Below are 25,101 nucleotides of genomic sequence, written 5' to 3'. Positions count from 1 at the left end.
GGACCTTTTGTACGAGTTGCCGATAAGGTTTGGTCCGCATTATTGGTTCCTTCGACTGAGTCGGTTGTAACATTCAAAATCCCCCATCATTGTCGGCTTTACATTTTCCGTTGTTCGTACTTGTACTTGTTGGCAATTTAGACCCTCTGTACATTCGTTCTGGTAATATTTGTTTTTCATATTTTGGTCGATTTTGTTTTCGAAGTGCATTATATTTATCAAAAGTAGCTCAGCAACAAGTCCTGTTGATATGATCTTTGTACCAAGCCATGAAGACGAAGCTCTAATGCAACGGTTTCTAGTAGAGTTTAAATCCTACCCATAACTAAGACCGTCGAAAACATAATGAGGATATCATCGGGCGGTTTATTCCGCTGTGATGCCCTGGAGCGGCTGACCACAAGCTATTGATTTCAACTTGCCTACTTCAGCAAGACCCTGGCCCAGCTCCAAAGATGTGGTGTGGCCATGCCTGTCCCCCGACAGCGCTCAAAGCAAGCCACATCTCTGCAACGAATAGGAGGTTGAGCTGGCTTTCTCAGCTCAGTCGGCACCCCGTGGGACAGATTTCCCGCAGTCGCATTGGGTTCTCATGAAGGTGGGAGGAAGTGGAAACCATGGTTGGGAGAAGGGCGTGGGCCTAGCATACCCCAGCTCCAGCGCTCTGGTATAGTGGGGTGTTTGGCCCCTAACCCCGCTGTGGAAGGTCCTTCGAGCCTTTACAAAGCCCGCCAGACTGCCCGCGAGTCTGCCAACCATCCATGAGCTCAGGTTGACTTCAGCGCGCAGCCTCATCACACCCGCCTTAGCGACGACCGATTTACAACGGTTCCCCGTGAGATTCAAATACTTGAGGCCACAAAAAGATCTTGCATGCCCCGATAGTTATCGTTCTAACTAGACAACATCGTTGCAAAGTTGTTACGACCTCGAAAACGCTTGATACGAACAGCCTCTTGCGCCAAGTCAACTATATTAGTCAACTCCCGTCATCGATCTCATACATCCCTAAAAGATGGCTGACCTTATCACAACTCGACCCAAGTCGGAGAAGAATGTCAAATTTGCTTCTGCAACTCCCGCGCAGCGTGAGGCCGCATGGCGCCTGAATGGCGTCTCATGGGCTCCTCCCATGTCCATCGAGGCTTACATCGCGCGTGAGACGGCACTCTCCAAGACGGAGCTCTCAGCAAACTGTAACTACTATGTCCTTTTTGACCCGGCTGAACCTGAGCACATCATCTCCTCCTGCGAGGCAACTGCGAAGACTCTCTTCGTTCGCGAAGCCTCCTCTTCGGCAGTTAGAGAGGAGAAGGCCTACGCCATCGCTTCCGTGTACACCAACCCGTCCCACCGCGGTCACGGCATGGCTACGCTCCTCTTGACCCGCTTGAAGGAGGCCATGGACGCTGACTCCAAGGCGAGCGCACTATACAGCGACATCGGGACAGTATACTACGCTCAGATGGGCTGGGCCGTGTATCCATCCCTCCAGGTTTCGCTGATCCTCGATGATACATCGGTCGTGCAACCTACGCCACCGGAGGGTGTCCGTTACCTCTCCGCGGACGAGGTCCCCGCTCTCTGCGAGAAGGATACGGAGTCTTTGAGGAAGAAGCTTGAGAGCCTGCCGGACGACGGCAAGACCCACGTCGCATTTGCGCCCTCAGCCGCGCAGGCCTTGTGGCACTTCACCCGTGACGGCTTCATGGCTAAGGAACTTGTCGGCCGCGAGGTGGTGAACCGCGGAGCTATCACGGCCGATGGCAAAGCGTGGGTGTACTGGGACCACGACTTCCGCGAGAAGAAGCTCAAGGTCCTCCGTGTGGCGGGTGATCCCGAGGCTGACGTTACTGCGCTGCTGCATGCTGCAGTGCTTGAGGCCTCAGATTGGGGTTTGGCCAAGGTGTTGGTGTGGAACCCGGATGAGGGCGTCTCGGCGTCGGCTAAGACGGTGAGCGATCGGACTGATGGCGCCGTCAGAGTGGTTTTTGACGAGAGACTTGATGGAAGTATACCAAGCTTGCGTTGGAAGGGCCAAGGAGAGGCTGTGTGGGAGGACAATGAATACTATGCATGGTGCTAGAATGGGTCTTAGATGTAGCTTGACGAATAGACGACAACGATATCCCAGTTATTTTCTGGTTATGAATGTTTTTCACACGGATTTTAGCAGCAATAGCTCACGGTCAAAAAGGTCAACCTCGCACGAATTGGAAGATACCGCGGGAGGAGGTAGTAGCCATCTGAAGCTCACCACCGATGAGAACCTTTGTCGGCTATGATGCCCTTGCGCTCGATATACAGATGCTAAAGAGCTCAAATAAAGAGCCTCGATCTAATGTGCCGTATTCACTGCTGAAGAGGATTCCATGGTCTTCTACGACTTTAGACGAGCCGAGGTAAACTGAAAATATTCTGGTCATTTCTGTCACGTGTATAATTCTCGATCGACTCGGCAAGAGGCACAAGGGGAAAGGCTCGTGTGTCGTTTGTATAAAATCGACGAAGCCCTCGTTCGGCCAACTCGAACATGAACGGTAAGATCGCCTTGCAAACTAGAGGCAGGATTGTTGCAGAGAGCAAGCTTTCTTTTGGAAGTTGGCTCCATTAGGCCGTTACCCTTCGGGACAGGAGATTTTCAAGTCAATTACCTGGCTAAATAATCTGTCAGCCAGGGGCGATCTCTATTATCAGGGTCAAGCAGCTGGAAACATACAGGCAAGAATGCCTTTCAATCTTGATGTAGTGAGCTCGATAGAGGTTGTTGTAAGTTTTGGCTAGCTCCGAGGGCAGGAGACGGTCGCCAGGCCAAGTCTTGGCCTAACCAAGTGACACAATAGAGACCGTCCACCTCAGAGTGGGGCCGCACACGACGCCACTTCATCCAAGTGCCTGGACTGATTGAGTTGTAAACAATGGCAGGTGTCAATTTTCCCGTAGTGTAAAAGCACCCAGCAAAATAAAGTCAGGAAAAACGAAGCTTGCGGTAACTTTGACTTGCAGATCACGTGGTTAAGCTGATGTCTCAGACGCTTATCTTATCGATAACCTTTTTTGCCCCTCACTTCCCTTTGGTCCCGTAGTATCCATAGCAAAGCAGGAGGAAGGCAACGGTATGCATCTTGGGTTGGTTGGACAATCTTGCAGCAAGGTTAGAAAAATCGCCTCCTCCCATCTCGTTATGTGTTTTTTGCTATTTAGTTTAGACATATGGACACTATGGAAAGACCGGCGCCATGGCAACGTGCATCATGTAATGCTACCGCCCCTCTTGGGTAAAAAAAAATATTGCCCTTGTTGGCGGCGCAGGCGCTTAATGTGCTGCACGTCACCCTGGATCTTGTCGCCACCCTGGTCCGCTCCTTTGCGAGCACGATCAGAAATTTTTGTCTTTCTATTGTTTTTTTTCCTCTCTCAAGCTCGAATAACCCCGCATTAGCCGGTGCCCGTCTGCCGTCCAACAGCCACACTTTTGGACTGATGCGTCTTCGGTGTGAGCCAGGGGGTTTGGTTGCCGTGCGGTCATAAGAGGCCTGGGCTTGCCTCCCTTGCCGATTATCGTTGCCACAAGCATTTGCGCTTTCGACGGATGATCATAAGAAGATGTGTGTGTGTGTGTTCACACAGAATTTACACTATGTTGGAGGAGAAGACAGCGACAGGGGCTGAGGCACAGACGAGACCAGCGGCAAGGACAGGCCTCACGGAGGAGCCTTGGTTCATGGGAGGATAGACCATGGTCTCATTGCACTATGCTGCAGACTGTAGCCGTGCCAGAGTGCCAGATACGTGACTCATGCCGGAAGAAGGGTTGGGCTCAGACCTGGGACGCACTGGGGTTCCAGGTTGGGCTGCGCGGCAACCTTGCTGACTGACAGGGGTGAGGAGGGGTGGAGGGGCAGAATGAAAGCCATGAGAGCCTTATCGCCGGAGAAGTATATCCAAGTCCCTCGCCCGTAGCCACTGGCATTCGGGACAAAGCACGAGAATTTTTTTCCCATGTGTGTTGTCTGGACTGCCGCTGGCGCCTGCGACCGAAAGGGGAGGTGAGCACCACGGCCAGGCAGGCTGCAAGTTGAGACGGGCCCCGAGCGAGGTGAAGTGAGGTGAGGTGGCCAAACTCGACAACGCAGGCGGCCCCAGTAGCCCCTCCTTGCCGCCGTAAGAAGAACCTAAGATGACACGGGCAATTAGCTCCCGCTTGGAAAATTCATTGCGATGGAGAGAGCTGATAATTCTGCTGAGCCAGCAAATTGACATCACCTAGATCTGCGGCCAAAAGTCTGGAGCTCTCAGAGTGGGGTGGGAGGTGAGGCCATGAGAGCTGCTGGCGGCATGCTACTGTGTACCTACCCGTTTGCGAGGTGTTGCCCCGCGAACAGCATAACGAAGAAATGCCCCTCCATTTTTTTTTTTCTGTGCCCCTCGTTTCTGATATCATGGCACGGCCCCTTGACAGCTTGACATGTCACCTATATATGGTCACCATTGGCGTAGTTTGACGAATCTAAAAAATTACCAATGGAAAAAAAAAAACAGCATCAATAGTGATAATCAATGAAACCACTCTACAAGGCAGGTACCAATACCGCTCTTTTGCGATGAACAGTTTGTAGAGGAGTAGAGGGGGTCGCTTGGTGGGGTCGAGTGGCGGGGAGGTACACGACGAGACATGGAGCTACCAGGCTGTTACTGTGCAGAGGTACTTGCCAACTTCTCAGATTTTGACACGTCTCGGCCAATCAAAGCCCACAATCTCGTCCGAAAAAAAATAATAAAAATCGCTGGCGTGTGGTATAATTCTAGGGCATTCACCTGGAAGCAGCCTAGACCCACTAAATCGACCGCCCCGCCGCAGCAGAATTTGCGTACTTACCCCTCCTCGAAAAGTCTGAGGTCCCATCCCCCACCACCACCACAATCCATCAACAATCGTACTTAAGCCCTTCACACCCCTCCGAATTTCTCTCGACTTCTTCCTTTCCTCTCCCCGTCAGCGCATACCGGTGATTTTTTGCATCCCATCTGCCAAGTAATACCACCTCTCCCCTCATCAAGATTTCATCAAGACTGACAGCTTTCTCATCAACAGATCCCAACTTCATTACCTTTTAACTTCGTATTCCGATAATCCGCCAAAATGGGTAAGGAGGACAAGACTCACATCAACGTCGTCGTTATCGGCCACGTCGACTCTGGCAAGTCGACCACCACTGGTCACTTGATCTACCAGTGCGGTGGTATCGACAAGCGTACCATCGAGAAGTTCGAGAAGGAGGCCGCCGAGTTGGTATGATTTCACCTCATCGATGTTACCAAAACTGGTGCTAATAAATTCTACAGGGCAAGGGTTCCTTCAAGTACGCCTGGGTTCTTGACAAGCTCAAGGCCGAGCGTGAGCGTGGTATCACCATCGACATTGCCCTCTGGAAGTTCGAGACTCCCAAGTACTATGTCACCGTCATTGGTAAGTTTAACCTCATCTATCGCACAGAATTTAGCCCCAAGATTTTTGTGTGTGTGTGAAAAATTTTCCGTGTGACAAGCACTAACAGACACCAGACGCTCCCGGTCACCGTGACTTCATCAAGAACATGATCACTGGTACTTCCCAGGCCGACTGCGCTATCCTCATTATCGCTGCCGGTACTGGTGAGTTCGAGGCTGGTATCTCCAAGGATGGCCAGACCCGTGAGCACGCTCTGCTCGCCTACACCCTCGGTGTCAAGCAGCTCATCGTTGCCATCAACAAGATGGACACCACCAAGTGGTCTGAGGACCGTTACCAGGAGATCATCAAGGAGACCTCCAACTTCATCAAGAAGGTCGGCTACAACCCCAAGACCGTCGCCTTCGTCCCCATCTCCGGTTTCCACGGTGACAACATGCTGGCCCCCACCACCAACGCTTCTTGGTACAAGGGCTGGGAGAAGGAGGGCAAGGGTGGCAAGGTCACCGGCAAGACCCTTCTTGAGGCCATTGACTCCATTGAGCCCCCCAAGCGTCCCACCGACAAGCCCCTCCGTCTTCCCCTCCAGGATGTCTACAAGATCGGTGGTATCGGCACTGTGCCCGTCGGCCGTATCGAGACTGGTGTCCTCAAGCCCGGTATGGTCGTTACCTTCGCCCCTGCCAACGTCACCACTGAAGTCAAGTCCGTCGAGATGCACCACGAGCAGCTCTCTGAGGGTGTCCCCGGTGACAACGTTGGTTTCAACGTGAAGAACGTCTCCGTCAAGGACATTCGCCGTGGTAACGTTGCCGGTGACTCCAAGAACGACCCCCCTGCTGGCGCTGCTTCCTTCAACGCCCAGGTTATCGTCCTTAACCACCCCGGTCAGGTCGGTGCTGGCTACGCCCCCGTTCTTGACTGCCACACTGCCCACATTGCCTGCAAGTTCTCCGAGATCCTCGAGAAGATTGACAGACGTACCGGCAAGTCCGTTGAGAACAACCCCAAGTTCATCAAGTCTGGTGACGCCGCCATCGTCAAGATGGTTCCCTCCAAGCCCATGTGCGTTGAGGCTTTCACCGACTACCCCCCTCTGGGCCGTTTCGCCGTCCGTGACATGCGTCAGACCGTCGCCGTCGGTGTCATCAAGTCCGTCGACAAGTCTGCTGGCGGTTCCGGCAAGGTCACCAAGTCCGCTGCCAAGGCTGCTAAGAAATAAGCGACTTAACTCACCAGGGTTGGGTTTTGAGTACGCCCGTGGCACACCCGCCATGGATACTCACTTCTATGGCTTTACGAATTCCCTTTGCGTGGCATGAGGACACATGATATGGCTCGGAGCACGAACATTGGGAGGAAGGATGGACAGGATGATTCTACGTCAAAAACTTCTCACGATACGTGCTTGAAAGCACTAAAAATAGAGTCCTAGAAGTGATTCCCCAGTTAAATCTTTGGTTCCCGTTCATGTGATGTTTCTCGTGATACTTTTGTCAGTTTGTTGGTTGAAATGCGTAACTCGTTGTCCTGTTGCCCGTGTCATTAAAATCCCACTAATTTTGTCTCACGTGTCTCAACCAGTATTTGTATGCCACTGCTCAGCCTCGTTGCTGCTGAATCTGTAGGCATCCTTGTGAATGGCTAGGTATACGTACTTGCTGCCCCGCTCCCCCAACGTCCTCGCCTGTGGTGAATTCAACGCAAGCCATACATGCATCTCATTATATTTGATCCTCACCTGGCTTCCTATTGTTCTCAATTGGTCTCCTTGACATGTATCGTAAAGCGTTGCTGATTGAGCATATCTCTTATATATTTAGTATATTTTACAGTTGATATACAGCATTCCGCCACTTTGTATCTTACAGTCCGCCCCTCCCCTTCGGCTTCTCCTTCTCATTATCCATCGTTAGTAGGCGCTGCTTTTACATCTTGCTCCTGTACTCCATTCGCCACCTCTGTCTTAGCATCTTGTTCCTTGGCGGGGAACAGCAGTGATTCAAAGAGCTCAGATATGCGAGGCTCCTGATTTCCTTCCAAGCCGGCTTCCTCCGCCGCGGCCTTTTCCACCACCTTGTCTTTTCCTACATGCTCTGCCGCTGGGTTCCTCTCTCCAACCCACTTGACAACCTCTCCTTGAGCCAAATCCTGGACCAGAGCCAGGTATTTTTGCATGTATGTTTCCTGATCCTTCTCAGACAATGAACCGTCTACAGGCGTGGCTTCTAGAACCATCTCCGCGCGTCGACCACCATGATGACCTGCCTGGATACTCGTGTACTGAAGTCTATGCCCCTCATATTCAACGTCCAGTGTGCGTCGCATCTCCAGGCCTACGAACATATACTTTGCCGGCTTGGAAATTGATTTGCCGTTACTTGTGGAGGGAAGTTCGGAAAGTGTGATTTCGGAGGGAGGGCCAAGACGGCCTGCCAGGAGATCTAGCTTTGCTGCCTCGATATACTCGCGGAATGGAGAGGTATCAAGAGCGGGCGGGGACATGGTCGTCAGTGCGGGCTGGGAGAGGCGAAGGTCGATTGGCTGGGAAGGATACGCGATGTCGGTAAAGTTTTGGTCCAGCACTGCGACGAGACGCTTGGGGCATGCGTCCCAAGAAAGGGGACCTTCAGGAAGGTCTTCGGGTACGGTGAGATGAAGCTCGAGAAGTTGGGGGAGATTACGGGTTACTTTCTTATCCTCAGAAGGATGAGGACGGAAGCTGAGAATGAGGGAAGTCGTGACTGGCTTGGACGAGGTGACAGCTTTGGACAAGGAGGCAAGATTGGCAGGAGGCGGAGAGGTAGGCGAGAAAATGTGGTTTGTGCTCTTCGCGGCTGCGACAAGACTGAAATTGTCACCGCCCTTATGAAGAACGTGTCCGAAGCTGGCAAATATCGGGCTGTAAGGCTTGCTCCAGGGCCCATCCAAGTCTTGTGGTAGTGCTTGAAGTGGTCGCGATAGAACATCTTTGCTATCGAGGTTAACTTCAGGCTGTAAAGATCCGACACGGCCTGTTGGTTTCACCCAACGAGACCATTGCGTGAGTTTATCTTTCCATGAGAGTTTCTCGCGTCCTCGGACTTCGGGGACGAGTCTGCCATCATTGTCTTCGGGGTATTTGAGGTTGATAGAAGCGTCCCTGGGGTGAAGAGCGGTGTAAAGGAGGCGCTGGACAACGTTGTCCTGAGGTTCTTGGCCTTCCTCGGCAGTCGCGTCCTTGAACCATGAGACATTGATCTGATGTACTGTTAGATGAGAAGACATGCTATGCCAAAAATGAACACTTGCCTTCGCGTTGGCCTTGTTGTAAGTAATGAATGTATTGGTGTGTTGGCCCAAGTGCTCCAAGAGCGCAGCGTCAGCGCCGTTGCTGGTGATCCACCCAGCTTCGAATTCTTTGACAACGATGTCCTGAGCAGCCTCGTCGAGCTTCTTTAAAATCGTCTCCGTCTTGGCCTTGGATGCGAGAATTCTCACGCGCGATCTAGAGATCTGTATCTTCTCGCCCGCATCGAGGTAGGTTTGTCTAATGGAGGCAAGTCTCTTATCGTCTCCTATGTCTTGTCAGTCCATGCCTAAACCTTACTCATAGGATCTCTTGTCACTAACTTGCCAACAGGGCCAGTAATCTTTCCTTCACCTTGGCAGCAAAGACGCCCTTGCCATCAACCATCTCCCTGATCTTAAGTTGCCAGGCTTCCTTCAACAGAGTGATGCACATCCTCTCCTTGGGTGACCCGACAACCTCGATCTTTTGCAATGGGGTCCATGGCCACTGTGCTTCGAGCCAACTGTATTCCGCCTCTTTCTGCTGAGGCATCTTCAAAGCCGTCGAGCTTGCGGCGATCAAATAGGTCCTCAGTTGTGCAATGGTGAAACCATTGGCCAGCACCTCCAGCAGTTCGTCAAATTGGTGCTGGTAGAGGATAGGGTCGCTGGGACGCAACTCATCAATATTGCCAAGTGCCTCCTCCATGCTAAGATCCTTCTCCTCGGCTTCAAGTCTCGATGCGATATCAAGCTGCTCAGGAGGAAGAAGCTCCTCAATGGGTAGTTGGGTGATGCTTTTCTGGTTTCTCGAATCGCGCATGACGATAGTCCTTGCCTTCTCGCCGAGCATGCTGACATCGAGGTGCTCACGCTCGAGATACACCTGGCGGTTGCCTATACGCTTGTGGTCGCGACGCTCCCTAGAATTGTACTTTTTGAACAGTAGAGGACTGTCTTTCTTCGGTGTCGCCTCTGTAGAAGCCTCAGACTCGGTCTCGTTATGCTTGGTCGGCACGGCATCTTCTTCCACTGTCGTGGTGTGATTTGAAGGGGGCCCGGCTGGCTTTGAAGCTGGTTCATCTTTAAACGAAAAGCTGCTGGTAGATTTCCTCTCTCGAATAGTTTCGGCCTTCTGCTCTTTTGAATTTGCCTCAAGTCGGTCCCAGGCGGATTCAGAACTGTATTGCCTTCGCTGGAGGAACTCGGATCGAAAAGGGGGTGTTCGGAGAGAGCTGAGAGCCCTGGGCCGGTCGAGGAGTCGCAATTGACATCGCAGACAAACACTTCGAGCAAGTGCTGCTCGAGAAATCATTTGAAAAGAAGAGGAACACTAGACAGTTCTGGTACAATCATGCAAGTCTGTTGCGATCATAGAAGCATTGTTAAGGCGAAGCTCCCAAATTTTGCGACAAGCTTCAGAGATAAGATAAGAGATTAGATAAGAAATCGCGAAGTAAAGTGCCACCCACCAGTCGCGTCGCGTAGATCTGATTGTATGGCCATCGCGCAAGCAAACTTTACGAAACGAAAAGTAGAAGTGGCATTATATGTTCAACGGCCCTTCTAACTTGTGGGATAAATAGTTATATTTCTTTCTTTGAGAGCCTTCTTCTTATTAGGCAAACCCTTGTAAACGCTACCATGCCTCCCTCGAACCGTCGCAGAAGACCGGTATGCCCCGCGACAGCCTCGGCAGCAAGATCCACGACTGATAGCCACTAGATCGAGGATGATGAATCAGAAGAAGAAGTGCCTCATCGTAGACAGCGCCGTAGCCCTGAAGATTCTGAAGACGCCGATGAACATGGAGACGAGAATAGTGCAATGGACGTCGAGACCAGCGCAGAAGATCAACTTGCGAAAAAGTTGGTACGCTATGCCCTCGCCTGCGAATTCTCTCGGACACCTATCCGCCGAGATGGTATCAAAGAGAGAGGTGATGTTTCATGCTCCAATTCCCTGGGCCACAACTGACAAGTTCCTTCAGTTCTCGGTGAGCAAGGGAGAGCTTTTAGGAAAGTCTTCGATTTGGCGCAACAGCAGCTTCGGACAGTCTGGGGCATGGAGCTGCGTGAACTAGCGGTTAAGGAAAAATATACAATGGCGGAAAAGCGTCAGGGTAGGTGTTGGAAACATCCTTGATAGTATCGTGAGGATCACTAATACGATGCAGCATTAAAGTCAGGCTCTCAGGCAAAAACTAGCTCCGGCGTTTTCGTACTCTCCACGACGCTCCCCACGCAGTACCGCTCCTCTATAATCCTCGCTCCTTCGAAAGCACCTAGTGCCGAGTCCGAAGCTGCCTATGTTGGGTTTTATTCTATGATCATATCCATAATCATGCTCAGTGGTGGCGAGTTATCCGAGCAGAAGCTCCGGCGATACCTCAACCGGGTTAACGCCGAGACTAACGTAGCCGCCGAAAAGACGGAGGACATTTTGAAGCGCATGCAAACGCAGGGCTATGTCGTCCGTAAAGTGCAAAAGAACTCGGCGACACAGGCACAAGACGGCAGCGAAGATATCACGTGGTTGGTGGGACCGCGCGGCCAAGAAGAGGTGGGCATCGATGGCGTAGCGGGCATGGTGCGCATGGTGTATGGCGAGCAAGCAGATGACGCTTTGGAAAAGAAGATTGGGGCGAGTCTGGGGATCCGACCGGCTGAGGACGAGGATGGTGATGCGGATATGTCGCAGGCTCCAGAGGCTGGGCCATCGCATTGACATGGAGTGAAGGGGGTCGAATGTGCTGATAGGGCGTAATTGGCGTTAGATCTGCCAGAGTTTTGCTGCAATGGATACCCGGGAGCAAGCAGTAGACCAGCTTATGCATGTATGAACTGCCCTTGTTGGCAATGAATTATCAAGGGTATCTATGCCCTCCTTTATGACCCCAAAACAAACCCCCAACGCCGGTGCCTAAACCTGTTTGGCCTCCAGATGTTCCATTGTCACCATCTCAGACGCTAATCCTCGCGTACCGGCGGCGGGCCAGCAGGTTGCATCATTTTCTAGAAGCAGGTTAGCGAAAATTCCCTTGACGTAAGGCGTGGTAATCGCAGTGCAGACAGACCCGGATCAGCCTCGCTCTGAGAAGATGCGTGGGCTCATTTTCCGCCAAAGCCATATAAGAGAGCATCGGGGGGTGGCCGGCAATGGATGAGTATGTGTCGCGGTAAATGTTGGTCTTCCACTCCCAACTTGTCGTGTCGGGGTGCCCAGTGCCAACATACTTGGCCTGCAGGCGTTCGAGTTCTTGCTGAGTGCGGAGTTTGTCGGCCTATCAAATTCATCATTAGAATTAAAAATCTCCATAGAAGGGATCTCAACTTGCCATTTTGTCAATGGTTGCTGTATGACAAATCTATGCTGTTGTCACAATGTTTTGGGGGTCAGAATCTTGAACAGATGAAAGGCGCTGACCGGGCATGGGATGCGCCGGCTAAACTTCGGCAGAGCTTCACCGAACCATGGGGTGCTGTACGTACCTCGTCTTGGTGGATCCTTTTCCTTGACCACAGACCTCTTGCACTCAGTTTGGCTTTAACAACTCTTGAATGTCAGTTGACATATCGATTCACAGCATATTGAATACCCTCAGCTGTTACATCGCTTGTGGATTTATTTGTATCAGAACCTATCGATAATCAGGGGATCAGTCAGAAGCATTAGTATCAATCACTTCACAGCCCTACCGTCGCCCCGTCAACAACACTCACCATGAGCAAGCAAAAGTCGTTGCAGGATAAACGGAGGAGGCAGCAAAAAGAAGCCGAGTCAATCGAAAAGATCAAAAGTAAATGTGCCCAGGACCATGGAAAGCCTCACGTTGCGCATTGTAAAGAATGCTACGGTGAGGTTGTGGAGACGATGAGAAGCAGATACATTGATTCCAAGGATGAGTGGTTCTCAAACAATGCCGCCTTCTTGAGCGACCTCGACGGTCTTTTCACTAAGCTCAAAGACTTTACGGAAGACCTCAAAGCCATCGAAGCCCGAATCGACCAAGAAAAGGCAAAGCATTACCGTGAAACCCTGCCAAAGACAGCGGCAGGGCGTGCTGCTGAGGCTTCAATGGGCAAGGAGAACTTCCAAGCCGCGTTAGAAGACCCGGAGAAGCCTATAGCTGTTCTCATAGAGGATATCCGCAAGGCTGTCAACAAGGGTGTCGATAACCCGCCAAAATTAGATGACATAGCCCCGAAGTTTGACGACTTAACCAAAGAGAAAGAAGCCGACATTCTCATAGATGTCTTCTTTCGGGACCCGAAGACGGGTGAGATCCCGGAATCATGCAAAAAATACGTCGAGAAGCTGCAGTCTGGTGCTGCTATTGAAGACGTAATGGCCGCCATGGATGCCGACAGACCGGCTAGATCGCAGGCTGCGGGCAACACGGACAGGCACAAGCGGACGCTTAATGAGCTTAAGAGGGCGCAGGCGGCACATGAGCAGGATAAGATTCTGAAAGCTCAGAAGCGACAGCAACCTCCTCCTCAAGGTCCGCAGGTCAATAAAGAGCTATACGATCTCCCACCATGTAACGTTTGCTCGGGCAAGGTATCGCCAGAGAACGTCATCGCATGTCCGGCTTGCTTGATCTTTGCCGAATTGAGCCTTACTAAGAGGACGGTTTTCGATTCGGACAAATGCTACGAGGAGGGATATGTAAGTTGCATTGCATAACCTACACGGCACGACTGACTGACAAACGAATAGGACGAACACGTTAACAACGCGCACAGTTGTGCTGCTGGTGAGGGCTGTATCCAGCTGAAGGACGAGGATGAAGATATGGGCGGCCACGGAGAGGGACCTGTCATCTGCGAGGAGTGCGCAGAGCAGCTGGGCCAAAGCACAGTATACTGTTCATCGCAATGTGCAAGCTCAGATTTCCAAGCGCATCGTGAGGGAGTACATATTCCCAACTGGAAGGGCCTCGGGATCGACCTCGACACACAAAGCGAGCACCTGATCTACGACAACGATGAGAAGACAAAGTACCATGTCAACGACATTTCCAAGTTCGTATGGCGACTTGACGATGCCTTTGAGCGAATTTTCAGGGGCAATAACCCCGACATTAAGGACATACAAAACTGAACGTGGTTTCACACCGCCTCAAGTCCCGTAACTTCAACCGAATAAGCAACCTAGAAGGAACAGTCTATTCCAATGAGATTCCGCTTTAGTGTAACCCCTACAGTAGTAGTCTGCACTGAAAGAAGCTATCAAACTGGGGTGTTTGAGGAATACTTGTATTCCGGGTCTCGAAGAAGAAGACTCATTAGTATTAGCGACGTGATACCAAAACTGAAAATGATAAGACAAGTTCTAGAAGCAGAGGTTATAAAAAGTCAAAATCATTATAGCGCAGATAAACTCGTGATGCTGGAATATGTTTCCAATTCTGGTGAGGTTAGTGTGTTGAAGGTATTTGGTCCTAATCAAACAAGCGAGAATCCAGCAGGACTTGGCGGTCATCCTTGTTGCCGAATCATCCTCTTATAGGCAAGCTAGAATCTGTGTCTGTGTCTGTAGACTGGATCGATGGTCTTACATCACAGGCTTTGTGTGTAGTCGTCAAACAGCTTTAAAGAGTTCCGGATATGAGATAATCGGTGCTTCTATAAGCTCCGAAGAGGTTCGGAACTTAACCTCGAAATCTGTTCCAGGCCAAACACCGCTTGTTTTGGCCCCCAAGTCCGCCTCGCAACGGCCAATACCCCTGAGCTTCTCCGCCCACATAGCGGAGTGGTACTAGCGTAGTTCGGGTCCTTTCAGGGTTCTAACCAATTGCCAACATCCGAGAGGTGTCGGACCATCATTGGCTGGCCTCTTCCCCCCATTGTTCAGTCTCCGCGATGTCTCAACTGATCGTTGCCTGCTGTGAACCCTAGATGCGCGGAGTTTTGGGTTCAAATCATTCGCTCTTGCAACACTCAACGCTATCAGCCCATAACGGTTTCGGTGCTGGCCGAGCCTCAGCGGACTAGGAATAATCTCAAATTCTCTCGTAGTCTCTTTTGTTTCGACAACTGCACTTGGTCACAGTCGTTCAAGCGAGGAACAGCGGCTCTTAATTCCCACAGAATCCGGAACCGGCGACTTGCTTGCCTTTACTTCTCCAGCTTCTTTCCGCTATTTCTGCCCATGCTACATACCTGCCGGCCCACACATCCGAGTCCCCCGTCATTATCTCGCTTTTGTTGTTGCCCAAGATGGATACCCAAATCGATGCTGATGGCGCAAACAATAGCGCTACCCCCCGACAGAGGGTCACCAACGCCTGTGAAGCTTGCAGGGCTGCCAAGGTCAAGTGTCAGGCAAGTGTTCAACTTGGAATATGTCGAAGGTGCGTGTGTGTCTGGCCTGCCAACTGTGGCTAGGCAATCTTACCTCCCGAGTCGCTTCGGCGTATAAGTCGGTATGAATACTGACCATGCCGTCGGGTAATCAGATGCCTTGACTTCAAGAGGGAATGTGTTTTCCGGACAGGCCCCAGGACCCGCCGGCCAAGGCAGTCCAAGTTGTAAGTATCCTACTCTCATCTTACTATCTTATGGTGACCCTATCGTTGCCGTCACCCCTAAGGGATTTCGCTTCCGTACTTATACCACCCCAGAAACCAAGACGCACCTCCCCCGCCGCCCCCTCCAGGCCCATCTAAAACATTCAGCATCGATTTTGACATGCCTCAGCTGGACGATGGAGACGATGTCGAAAGCCTTGCTGCACGTCATGAGCGGTATCTCAAGGAGCTCCTGCCGCCCGATTCGGGGCTGGATGACATTGACATGATGTTTGCGTTTGGTGACTCCAGCAGCGCTTCGCATTCCAACATATCGTCGCCACCCTCTTCAGGACCCAGCGTCTCTGTATCTAGCTTCAGCATGAAGCCACAGTTCAACCTAGACTCTGCCGAGAAGCTGCTACAAACATTCCGCGGCATGCTGAAGAGCTTCCCATGCATTGCCCTACCGCCAGATGCCACTGTCATGTCACTTTCAAAGACCAAGCCCTTTCTTCTCCTTGCCATTTTATCCACAGCTTCCGGCTCCAGTGCATTACAGGGTCATACCCTTTATGATGAAGAGTTCCGAAAAGTTTTGGGTCTGAAGTTTGTTGCCGGCTGCGAACGAACTCTGGAACTACTCCAAGGCCTGCTCATCTACACAGCGTGGTATGTAATCTCATTTTAGTCAAACCTCAAAACCCCTAACAAACAAAGGTATCCGTTCCATCTCCGCCCGAAGAGCAAGCAGGCTTTCCAATACGTTCGTATGGCCTCCGAGATCATTCAAGACCTTGATCTCACCGAGCCATTCCCGGGCGTGACGGCCGGCTCGGTCCTTACTCCGGAGCAGATGGACGGCATTCGCGCTTACCTGTCCTGCTATTACATGACATCAGCGCACGTCCTACCATTCCTACAATACTTCCGAAAGACGTCTCTGACCGATGCCAGATTTGCGATCGGTTGGGCAAAGATGGCGGTACTTGAATACACCAGCTGGACCAGCACCTGCTGCGACCTCCTCGAGCGATGCTCCGCGCTCAGGGGTGACCACACCCTTGCATGGCTCGTCCGCCTGCAGCACGTCACTGAGGAGGCGTCCGAGCTCGCCAAGGTCAAGTTGACTTCCGAGCAAACCAAGCAACATGTCCACTTCATGTCCCTGGGCCTCGATAGTCAGTTGAGGGAGTGGCAGAGTAGAATACCTGGCAGTCTCGGCGATCTCAGTACGTTCCCTCCCCACCCCTTCTTCCAAGAATCACATCAGCTGAAACCTCAAGATACCATGACCATCGCAAACCTCTTCACCGAAATTTATCTCCTCACCGGCCCAATATTCCAAACCCGCTCAACGGCAAAGTTGGGCGACAGCGACGTCGGCCAGCCTATACCTGCCAGCCGACTCCAGAAGTGTCTCACCCTCATCCGTAGCTTCTTCGACTTCATCCTCACGCTCGATAAAGCCGCGTTCATTTCATTCGCCTCGGTGGACTGGGGCCGTTTCATTCAAACTACCATCATCGCTATCCGTCTTTCCTTTCCGCTGCCACAATGCCCTGAATGGGACCATGCGCGCGCGCGCGAGCAGTTGCAGTTCGAATCTTACCTATCTCGCCTGTCGACCAACCACGAGGAGCTGACGCCTTCAGCAAAGAACATGGACACCCTATCAGCCAGCAAAGTCGTGTTCGGGGTCATTAAGCGCAAGTACGAGGCCCGTGTGGCCAACGCCGAGGTGCCGGTGAACAAGCTGTCGAAAGACGTCCGCGGATGCCCTATGATCGACGGTAGTTTGGAACAGTACTTTCCGGTGTGGGATCAAAGCCTGAATCGTACCGGCCCGCATGGCCTGGTCCCAACAATGCCAACCGGCGCTACTACCATGGTGAACGGCCAGCCTGTGTATCATGACTTGTGGGCCACGATGACCATGAGCTGGCCGGATGGGCCTGTCGGGGATCCGTCCCAAGGGCAGAATGGGTTTGACATGGGTCAGGGGTCCGATTCTTTGCAGTTGGATCCATCGTTCCAAGCAACCTTGGGCCCTTCTCCTACCGGGAGTGGTTGAAGTTTGGGTGTTCAAACTGGCCAAGTGTGCAGTAAAAGATGGGCAACATGGATGAAAAAGTATTTAAAGACAAGACGGACTTGTCATGGCGGGGTTCTGACTATCTACGGAATAGAAAGGAACGGATAATCCGTTCAAATGGTACGGTGTTGGGATATCGTGTCTGTATCGCGACCTTGTTTTCCTTGGGGTTGGGTGGTTATTGGGCTACCAAAGCAAAGCAATAGAATACGGTGCAACAGGCTGTTTAGGGATTATCAACAATCACAAATCAACAAAATACTCATGCATTCTTTGTATTATTCTCTAAACCTCAGACTATCAATGGCCATGCCACTTCTGGTATTATGGCAGTCTTGAGCACCAACGATCGTCCTCTTAGTACCCATCATATTCAAGTCTGTCCTTCGTGTATGTAATCCCGAATCCACCATGTTGATAGGCTTGCCAAACTCTTTTATCTTGGCTCCGTCAAGGAGGAGTCGTGCAACATGCTTCTCGTTGGCCAGGATATCAAGGTGACTCATCGGAACCTTGACATACGCCAGGGAGGTGAGGCTCTCGAGATGCTTGTCTAGGTAACCCTCCGGGGTAAATGTACAAACCCGTCCGAGCGACATACAGAACTCGCAGGTCCACACGAGCTTGCGGCTGTTGTGAACGGCAACTTGCTTCGGAGTGCATGTTCTGCATGACGGCTGGCAATGCAGAGTCGAGGGGTTGTTCACTGACTTCGGCACCTTGTTAGTCAAAACGCTGTTCGAGGAACTAGTGGTCTACCTACAATGTAGCAAGAATCGCAGGAAGTCCTACCGCTGGACAATAGCCTAGGGGACCAGTAGTTGACCGTTATTTCTCGGTGCTTCATTCCGTAGAGCTTGTTCAACGCATCGATACTGCCCTCCGGGTCGACGAGTTTGGGTGGCTCCTCAATCTTCTTGGGTCCAGGGTTAGTGACGATCAATGCCTCGTGAAGCTCGGATGGCCGCATGAACTCGATGGTCACAGTATAAGGTGTCAGAGCCCAATGTTGGAACCAGGTACGCTCCGCCCAGTCAAAATTGGTCAGCGCTGCTATCCAGGCCATGACCTGAGCCCAAGGTTCATTCAAATGCTTATTGTGTTCAGAATATCCAAGGCCAAAGTATGGAAATGTGTGGTCGTGTGCGTGCTGGTATCGTCCGCATATTTCATCATTCTTCTTGTAGTCGAGTCTGAGCGCGAGGCGATTGGCTTGGGTCCAGTTATCGTAAGGGCCGACCTCTGGAACGCAAATGTACGGTGTTGGGTGCGACCCGTTGGGGTCGCATGTGATCTCAAAGACGGGAACCACGTAGTCGACGTCATCAAAATCAGCAAGTGGAAGGGTACACTTGAAGCCGTCGCGGCTTCCGTTGGGAAAGACACGAGAGCCGAGATAGCAGTACTTGACATTACGTTCCGCATCATAATACAGCTTCCGCGGCTGGCCAGTGAAAACTAAAAGATCGGTTAAGCCATTCTGTCCCGCTGAGACAGCTAGTTTTACCCATAAGTTGGACTTTCCAAAGCTGTACTTTATAAGAATATCGTAGATGAGGGAAGCCACCCTGTTATTCCACCCAATGGGAATGTCGAGATGCATTTTGCTGAAGTGAGGCGATTGTGGTCGTGGATAGGCACAGGAGGACTTTCTCCATGTTATCCGATGGGGTTGCTAGATAAGGCAAGTCCTGTCTCTAACATCTGTAACTCCTGAGGTATAAGAATTCCTTGTGTGTAGATCGAAAGCGAAGGTGGAAAGAAGGTGTTAGGCTTTCAGAAAAACAGCTGGTAGAATGGGATAGAAGAGAGGGCAGGCTCTTGATAAATTCGTCTTGCTGGCCTTTTGTGTGAGGTTCAGCGGTGAATTTGATCCCCTTTAGCATTAAAAGAAAAACAAAAATCAGAGAACCTCGGGCCTTTCACCGACCGCAAGTAAAAGAAGAAACTAGAAGGAAACGAACAGACAGGCTCTGGGCTCCTTCCAGCGGATTTCATCTTCTTTCTTAGATAAATCGACATGGAGACAACAAAATCACTCCCCCATTTGGAAAACCGTCACTTTATAGAAGTGGCATCACCCTCACTATGTATTCTTCGACTCAGTCCCAACCATAAGCTATTACCGGTATAGCGTCTCTCTCTCATCATGCACACTTTGCTGCCTGCTTTACCAATGGTGATAGGGAACCAAATATTACGACGCACACCGTACTGTAAATAGCTGTAAAACAAGTTTGACAGGAGAAAATCGACATCTTAGGAAGTCATAAAGGTAATGAGTGGTTATTTACCTGATATCATGAAGCCATGACGCATCTTGATGTTTACATTGTTTGTAATGGATCCGTCATGGAGCAGAACGACCCCTCTGCACTTTTGGATTTTTTCACTTGGAAGAAACGTAGCCTAACACAACACAAAACCCCTTTTAGCATCTTGGAGCAATTAAAAATTAACCAGTTATGGGGCAGTTGCCTGGATAACGAACTGAAATGTAGGCGTCCTTAGGACTTTATTTACAAAGCTACATTTGACCAGCCTTGCCGTCTTGTCAAAGTTACACCCTGGCATACGGCAAAATAGCAAGCTGGGGTCTAATTCTCAAAATGCCTGAAGGCATACGGCAAGTTCTCGGTAGCCAGAGCAAACAGATGAGAGCATACTATCTGAAAAAGCCGAAGAAAAGAGGAAGGACCAGAGATCCTAGAGCGTAGGGTCCAGGGGCACCGATGTTACCAGCGCCACCCGTAACGACAACGACTGGTGAGGTTCTCGTTGGGGATCTGTTGACCGAGGTAAGGGTACTGTCTTGAGCTGGGTTCGTGGGCTTGTTTGTGTTTGCGTGATCATCAGCTCCGGCTCCCGCCCGGCGGCTTGACGATGACGGAGATGACGCGCCACCAGGAGGTGTTGAAGGGGGCGAAACTCCATCAGGGCAATGCCAATGCGAGTCATGAGGAACACATCCGTGGTCGTCGTCATCGTGGTCGTGGTCGTGAGATCCAGTAGGACGGGCTGATGGCGCCGGTGCACCACCAGGGGGTGTAGTTGGCTCAGAAACTCCCGGAGGACAATGCCCTGATAAATCACTATTAGTATGAACCCTTCAAGAAGTTTGAGGATGTCTCACAATGGTCACCATGTGCGCTGCATGTCGCTGGAGGAGCAAGACTAGTTGGCTGGGGAGGGTTTCCGGGAGGCGTAGACGGCTCTTCAACTCCAGGAGGGCAATGCCAGTGATCCAAATGAGGAGTACAGGTTGCTTCTGGGGCAGGAGCCGAGGCATCAAGACCGGTTGGCTTGGAGGGGTTTCCGGGAGGCGTAGACGGCTCTTCAACTCCAGGAGGACAGTGCCCTAAAACATTCCGTTAGAATTCATACTTCAAGAATGGTATTAAGTACTTTCAGTGATCATCATGTGCCACGCAGCTGGCTGATGCAGCAGGACCAGTCGTAGTGTTTGGCTCATCGTCTGCATGGCCTGTCGGCGTTGGAACAGTCCCGGGGGGTGTAGTTGGCTCAGAAACTCCCGGAGGACAATGCCCTGGTAAGTTACTATTAGTATGAACCCTTCAAGAAGTTTGAGGATGTCTCACAATGGTCGCCGTGTGCACTACATGTCGCTGGGGGAGCAAGACTGGTTGGCTTGGGGGGATTTCCAGGAGGCGTAGATGGCTCTTCGACTCCAGGAGGGCAGTGCCAGTGATCTAAATGAGGCGTACAGGTTTCTGCTGGGGCAGGAGCCGACGTACTAACTCCAGTATCGCCGTTGCGAGTCGTTGGGCTCACCGTCGCGGCTGGTGGTTTGGTCGGTTCGCAGTGCCCTGTTATACGGTTAGTCTATGTTAGCTCGATAAAGACCTGGAATGACTTAAAGTGATCTCCATGAGGGCTGCATAGAGAGCCAGTAGGCGAAGGAGGAAGAACTGGCGTTGACAAAGTGGTGGTCACACCCACCGAAGGTGTCCCCGTTGGCTCACAGTGCCCTGTACCAAAGTTAGTATCATAGACACATGTTACAAGGCTCAGAAAGACTTAAAGTGATCTCCGTGGGGGCTGCATAGCGAGCCAGTAGGCGAAGGCGGGAGCGTTGGTGTAGCCGTCGGACAGGTAGTAAAGACGGAGAGCGACGTCACAATGCTGTATCCAGCGCTGCGGAGTGCATTGGAGTCATACACGCCGTAGCCAGTGAAACTGCCGCCTGGGAAGCTATAAAGAGAAGTGTGGACCACTACACGAGTTCCAGAAAATGAGACGCCCGAGGTAGAGTACCGGGCATTCATCGAGTCCATAAACTCAGGCAGGTTGGTGATGGTAGCTGCAACCTGGAGTTGAGTGCTTGTTCGAGTGGCACACGGTGTAGCACAATCCCAATGGTCCACATGGAAGCTTTGGAATTGTTAGCTTGTAAGTTAAAGGTATCTCTCGATGGATCGAAGCTCACGAGCAGTCGGCGCCAGTGGGTGATGGAGGAATAGATCCGCCCTGAGGCAAAGCGGCCGCAAGGCCGGCAAAAAAGAGAGCCTGGATCACTGCCATAGCTAGTATTATTGACTTGAAGCTAGATTGACTACGTGAGAGAAGAAGATTGAAAGACAATAGCAACCGAGGCGTGTGCTTTATACCCAGCCTTCTTTCCTTCTTCTCTTGCTTTCTAAGTCACCTGAAGGCTTCGATAAACCAGAATACAATGAGCTTTCCTTGTTCTATTGCCACATTTCTGACCTAGCCCTGGTCTATCGTCCAACCTGCCTGCTTCTTTGCGTATAGTACGACGCCATTCCAACCGCCCTTGCTAACCCCGGGAGGTGGGTGATGACAGGTGACAAGACTATTTCACATTCATACCATCAGCAAATCCTGCCATCACTTCAAGATCCCTACAGTGAGTATATCCTGCAGCTGACGGGTCAATATTGGTGATTTGAGGTTGGACTTTGTCGAGGACCCGGATGGCTCCAGGGGTACTCTCATGTGCCAAGCCCAAGCTACCAGCCTATCGTCAGACTTTTCATGCACTTCGAGACATATATCACTTCAGTTGGTACGAAAAATTCTCAGCAGCTCTTCATGTCTAAGTGTGCCATCCCACGCCAAGAAGGTGGGCTGTTGGGAGCTGCGAGGTCGTGGTCCCAGATCCGGAAAATGAGACCGAACTCATCCGGGTCATCGTGGCGTTTTTTTCACCACCTTCAGCATCTGGTAACGATCGATGGTAGCTTGGCCCTATCAAAAAGCCTTAGACTCGTGTTTAACCGAGCCTTCTCACTTCAAAAAGAGAACAATGCATCTTGGCACAGCAGGAACCTCTGCGGCTCGCAGAGATGTCGATTGCTTATTGCTCCAGCCTCGGTTGAAACTGAACAGCAGCCGTTCATTTTCATCATCCCATCTTTCCTATTTTGGAAGGTTGTAATCAAGGTTCTATTTCATACTGCGGGTATGATAAACGTTCCACGTGGTCTCTGGACCACTAATAAGCTTATGCTTGAAAAGCGGATCTTCTGTACAATTGCGTTTTATCTCCTTTACCATAGCTTTCTACGATACCTCTAATTGAACTTCCCATCTACTAGAGCAGAAAATGAGCCACCATAGAGGTATCTTGCGATGTTTCGTAGCATTGAAGGATGAAATTATGCAGGGATAGCTTCACGAACTAAGGCAGCTAAAGCCTAGTAACGTCCAGTGAGTTTACACCGTACGAGATGGAGAAAAGGAGAGAATCCTCAGTCATCAGCTCCTAGATTTGAAGTATAAATATCATGTCTTGCGTCTCTAGTTTTGAATCAAAGTAGCACAACATCTATCACAACAATCACAACATCCTCCTGTCTCAAGTCAAAATGGTCTCATTCAAGATCCTCCTTGCCCTCCTCCCCATGGCATTGGCCATGCCGTCTCTCCCTCCTGCTTTGAAGGAGCGCGATTGCATACCTCCCACAAACTGCGGCGGGCCTATCGACGTTTGCGAATTTTGCTGCTTCTCGGGCATTATTCCTAACAGCGCCAACTGCCACTCCCACGGCGAGACTTGCCCTGGCGGCACTGCTTACCACTGCGACGACGAACATTAAGCCTCTTCTACACATGTTTCGGCCTATTCAAGACCCGGACCGCTGGAGAAGGTTCGGAATGTTTTGGAACTCAAGATGGGATTGGTAGAGAGAAACGCAGGAAGCCTAGCAAAAGGGTTCAAGGGGGGACGAACTAAGGTCAAGCGGTGGTCTTGATGAACGATTCTCAAAACACACTCATTATATATATTTTATCACTTACATGAGCCACTCCTTAAACCAAATTCAACTCGCTGATACAAACACCTGGTATTGGCAAAGAATATAAGTGAACTGGTGAATCAAGGCGGTATTAGTTGTCCATCAACATATATGGCCTTTCCAGGTTTCCGCCACTGGGTTCAACTGAATGGTAGATCCACTCTTGTAGATAAACAGGTTATTTCTTATGTGAAAACAACAGGTAGTTCCCACTAGCTTGCATCATCATGTCACTTCGACTCTCAGTCCAAATGTAAGTCGTATGTTTATGCAGTGGCTTGAAATGTCGTTCAATTTACTACGTCGTAGGTGCCACTTATTGAAAACTATAGTCAACAGAGACCCGCTTCCGGTTTTCTTCCCTGTTCTTTTGACACCAGGTGATCCACATTTATCCGAGACTTTTCTCGGCTCGAGGAGAACGTTTTCTGGTCTTTGGCCTCAAAGCCTTTGCTATCCGTTCAGTACGGGTGGTTCTTAGCTGTCGAAGAAGAATGTTTAAAATAAAAAAAATTTCCTTGTCACAAATCATTCGCAAATTGCTTCGGAAACACTAATCAGCAGCGCTAAACTTTTTCAAAGACTAACTGAGCCCCCAGCCTGACGAGAGCATGATGCCTCGCCAGTAGTTGAAATGAAAAATAAAAATAAAAAGAAGGAAAAAAATGAAAAGGAAGGCCTTTTGGCTGGTCGATGTCTCCATACCCCTTCAAGCCATTGAAGAAATATTGGGTTCTTGTAACGCTGCGGCGATACGACCGTATTCTTAATTCTCCGCGAGCACATTGTTAGAGTACATTCTCCAGGCTATTTGCTGGAAACTACTAGCAGTTGTCTAAGATTGAAATACGAAGGCCAATGACAGCAGGTTCAATGTGAGCTGCACCCAGGTCGTGGGCAGATGATGGTACTCCAGGTGGCACAATAGCTCTCTCACCAAAGGGCATGTTCTCCGGCCCTGTTGCCAGCATGCACCTAAAAGCCGTGACCATCAACGCAGAAATTTTATCAGCTGTTTTGAACAGTTCAATCCACTTCCTTCGATGGTTAGCACTTAGCTAGGAAGGAAATCAGCTTATCTAGCCATGTCTAGTGTCCAGTTCAGAAAAGTTGATGTACCAAGCCCAGTTCGCAGCGTTGCTGAGCTGAGATGGTGTTTAAACAAATAATGACATGGCGTTGAAAAAAGGGAACACAGTGATACATCATGAGGACCGCTACAACAGTCGTATTCGTCAAACAGTTTGAGAGTCATTCTATTCATTAAAACTAATCTTCCAAAGTTAAGCCAATCCTCAGAGATAGTGTTTCATAACTATGGACTTCCAAGTCCATTCAGTAGATGTGTCCAGTTCTAAGCCCCTTTCCGGTCGTGATAGTCATGGTCGGCTAAGGGTTGTACACCATCTCGGTATCTCCCGATGCCACTGTTGACCATGAGCCAAGTGACCGCAACGAAATGTAGAAGGAATTAGCCTGTATGAGCGTA

At 50.7% G+C, this 25,101-nt stretch overlaps 10 protein-coding genes across 10 annotated transcripts; 6 read left to right on the top strand and 4 right to left on the bottom strand.

The window, feature by feature from the left end:
• Positions 1-1,015: 1,015 nt before the first annotated feature.
• On the top strand, positions 1,016-2,086 carry CTRU02_207374 (GNAT family; the record flags this gene model as incomplete). The annotated part of the gene is made up of 1 exon (XM_036719237.1): positions 1,016-2,086. One exon carries the CDS (start codon positions 1,016-1,018, stop codon positions 2,084-2,086), a length of 1,071 nt encoding a protein of 356 aa, XP_036588944.1.
• A 3,057-nt stretch (positions 2,087-5,143) lies between these two features.
• On the top strand, positions 5,144-6,674 carry CTRU02_207373 (translation elongation factor EF-1 alpha; the record flags this gene model as incomplete). The annotated part of the gene is made up of 3 exons (XM_036719238.1): positions 5,144-5,293; positions 5,347-5,470; positions 5,566-6,674. The coding sequence occupies 3 exons, from the start codon at positions 5,144-5,146 to the stop codon at positions 6,672-6,674; spliced, it is 1,383 nt and encodes a 460-aa protein (XP_036588945.1).
• A 680-nt stretch (positions 6,675-7,354) lies between these two features.
• On the bottom strand, positions 7,355-10,037 carry CTRU02_207372 (uncharacterized protein; the record flags this gene model as incomplete). The annotated part of the gene is made up of 2 exons (XM_036719239.1): positions 7,355-9,009; positions 9,065-10,037. The coding sequence occupies 2 exons, from the start codon at positions 10,035-10,037 to the stop codon at positions 7,355-7,357; spliced, it is 2,628 nt and encodes an 875-aa protein (XP_036588946.1).
• A 329-nt stretch (positions 10,038-10,366) lies between these two features.
• On the top strand, positions 10,367-11,449 carry CTRU02_207371 (MAGE family protein; the record flags this gene model as incomplete). Its single annotated transcript, XM_070204878.1, has 4 exons — positions 10,367-10,396; positions 10,448-10,661; positions 10,713-10,848; positions 10,888-11,449. 4 exons carry the CDS (start codon positions 10,367-10,369, stop codon positions 11,447-11,449), a joined length of 942 nt encoding a protein of 313 aa, XP_070061411.1.
• A 242-nt stretch (positions 11,450-11,691) lies between these two features.
• CTRU02_207370 (splicing factor 3B subunit 10) lies at positions 11,692-12,062 on the bottom strand (the record flags this gene model as incomplete). Its single annotated transcript, XM_070204877.1, has 3 exons — positions 11,692-11,736; positions 11,799-12,005; positions 12,060-12,062. The coding sequence occupies 3 exons, from the start codon at positions 12,060-12,062 to the stop codon at positions 11,692-11,694; spliced, it is 255 nt and encodes an 84-aa protein (XP_070061410.1).
• A 383-nt stretch (positions 12,063-12,445) lies between these two features.
• CTRU02_207369 (uncharacterized protein) lies at positions 12,446-13,828 on the top strand (the record flags this gene model as incomplete). Its single annotated transcript, XM_036719242.1, has 2 exons — positions 12,446-13,393; positions 13,445-13,828. The coding sequence occupies 2 exons, from the start codon at positions 12,446-12,448 to the stop codon at positions 13,826-13,828; spliced, it is 1,332 nt and encodes a 443-aa protein (XP_036588949.1).
• Positions 13,829-14,946: 1,118 nt separating this feature from the next.
• On the top strand, positions 14,947-17,310 carry CTRU02_207368 (zn 2cys6 transcription factor; the record flags this gene model as incomplete). The annotated part of the gene is made up of 5 exons (XM_036719243.1): positions 14,947-15,080; positions 15,186-15,257; positions 15,351-15,908; positions 15,957-16,468; positions 16,523-17,310. The coding sequence occupies 5 exons, from the start codon at positions 14,947-14,949 to the stop codon at positions 17,308-17,310; spliced, it is 2,064 nt and encodes a 687-aa protein (XP_036588950.1).
• A 299-nt stretch (positions 17,311-17,609) lies between these two features.
• Positions 17,610-18,934, bottom strand: CTRU02_207367 (uncharacterized protein; the record flags this gene model as incomplete). The annotated part of the gene is made up of 2 exons (XM_070204876.1): positions 17,610-18,041; positions 18,095-18,934. The coding sequence occupies 2 exons, from the start codon at positions 18,932-18,934 to the stop codon at positions 17,610-17,612; spliced, it is 1,272 nt and encodes a 423-aa protein (XP_070061409.1).
• Positions 18,935-21,359: 2,425 nt separating this feature from the next.
• On the bottom strand, positions 21,360-21,873 carry CTRU02_207366 (uncharacterized protein; the record flags this gene model as incomplete). Its single annotated transcript, XM_036719245.1, has 2 exons — positions 21,360-21,723; positions 21,779-21,873. 2 exons carry the CDS (start codon positions 21,871-21,873, stop codon positions 21,360-21,362), a joined length of 459 nt encoding a protein of 152 aa, XP_036588952.1.
• A 1,307-nt stretch (positions 21,874-23,180) lies between these two features.
• On the top strand, positions 23,181-23,411 carry CTRU02_207365 (uncharacterized protein; the record flags this gene model as incomplete). The annotated part of the gene is made up of 1 exon (XM_036719246.1): positions 23,181-23,411. One exon carries the CDS (start codon positions 23,181-23,183, stop codon positions 23,409-23,411), a length of 231 nt encoding a protein of 76 aa, XP_036588953.1.
• Between the last annotated feature and the right edge of the window lie 1,690 nt (positions 23,412-25,101).

This window comes from Colletotrichum truncatum (genome assembly GCF_014235925.2).
Source record: "Colletotrichum truncatum strain CMES1059 chromosome Unknown Contig_0004, whole genome shotgun sequence".
Lineage (NCBI taxonomy): Eukaryota > Fungi > Ascomycota > Sordariomycetes > Glomerellales > Glomerellaceae > Colletotrichum > Colletotrichum truncatum.
This window is presented reverse-complemented; position numbering and strand designations above follow the sequence as displayed.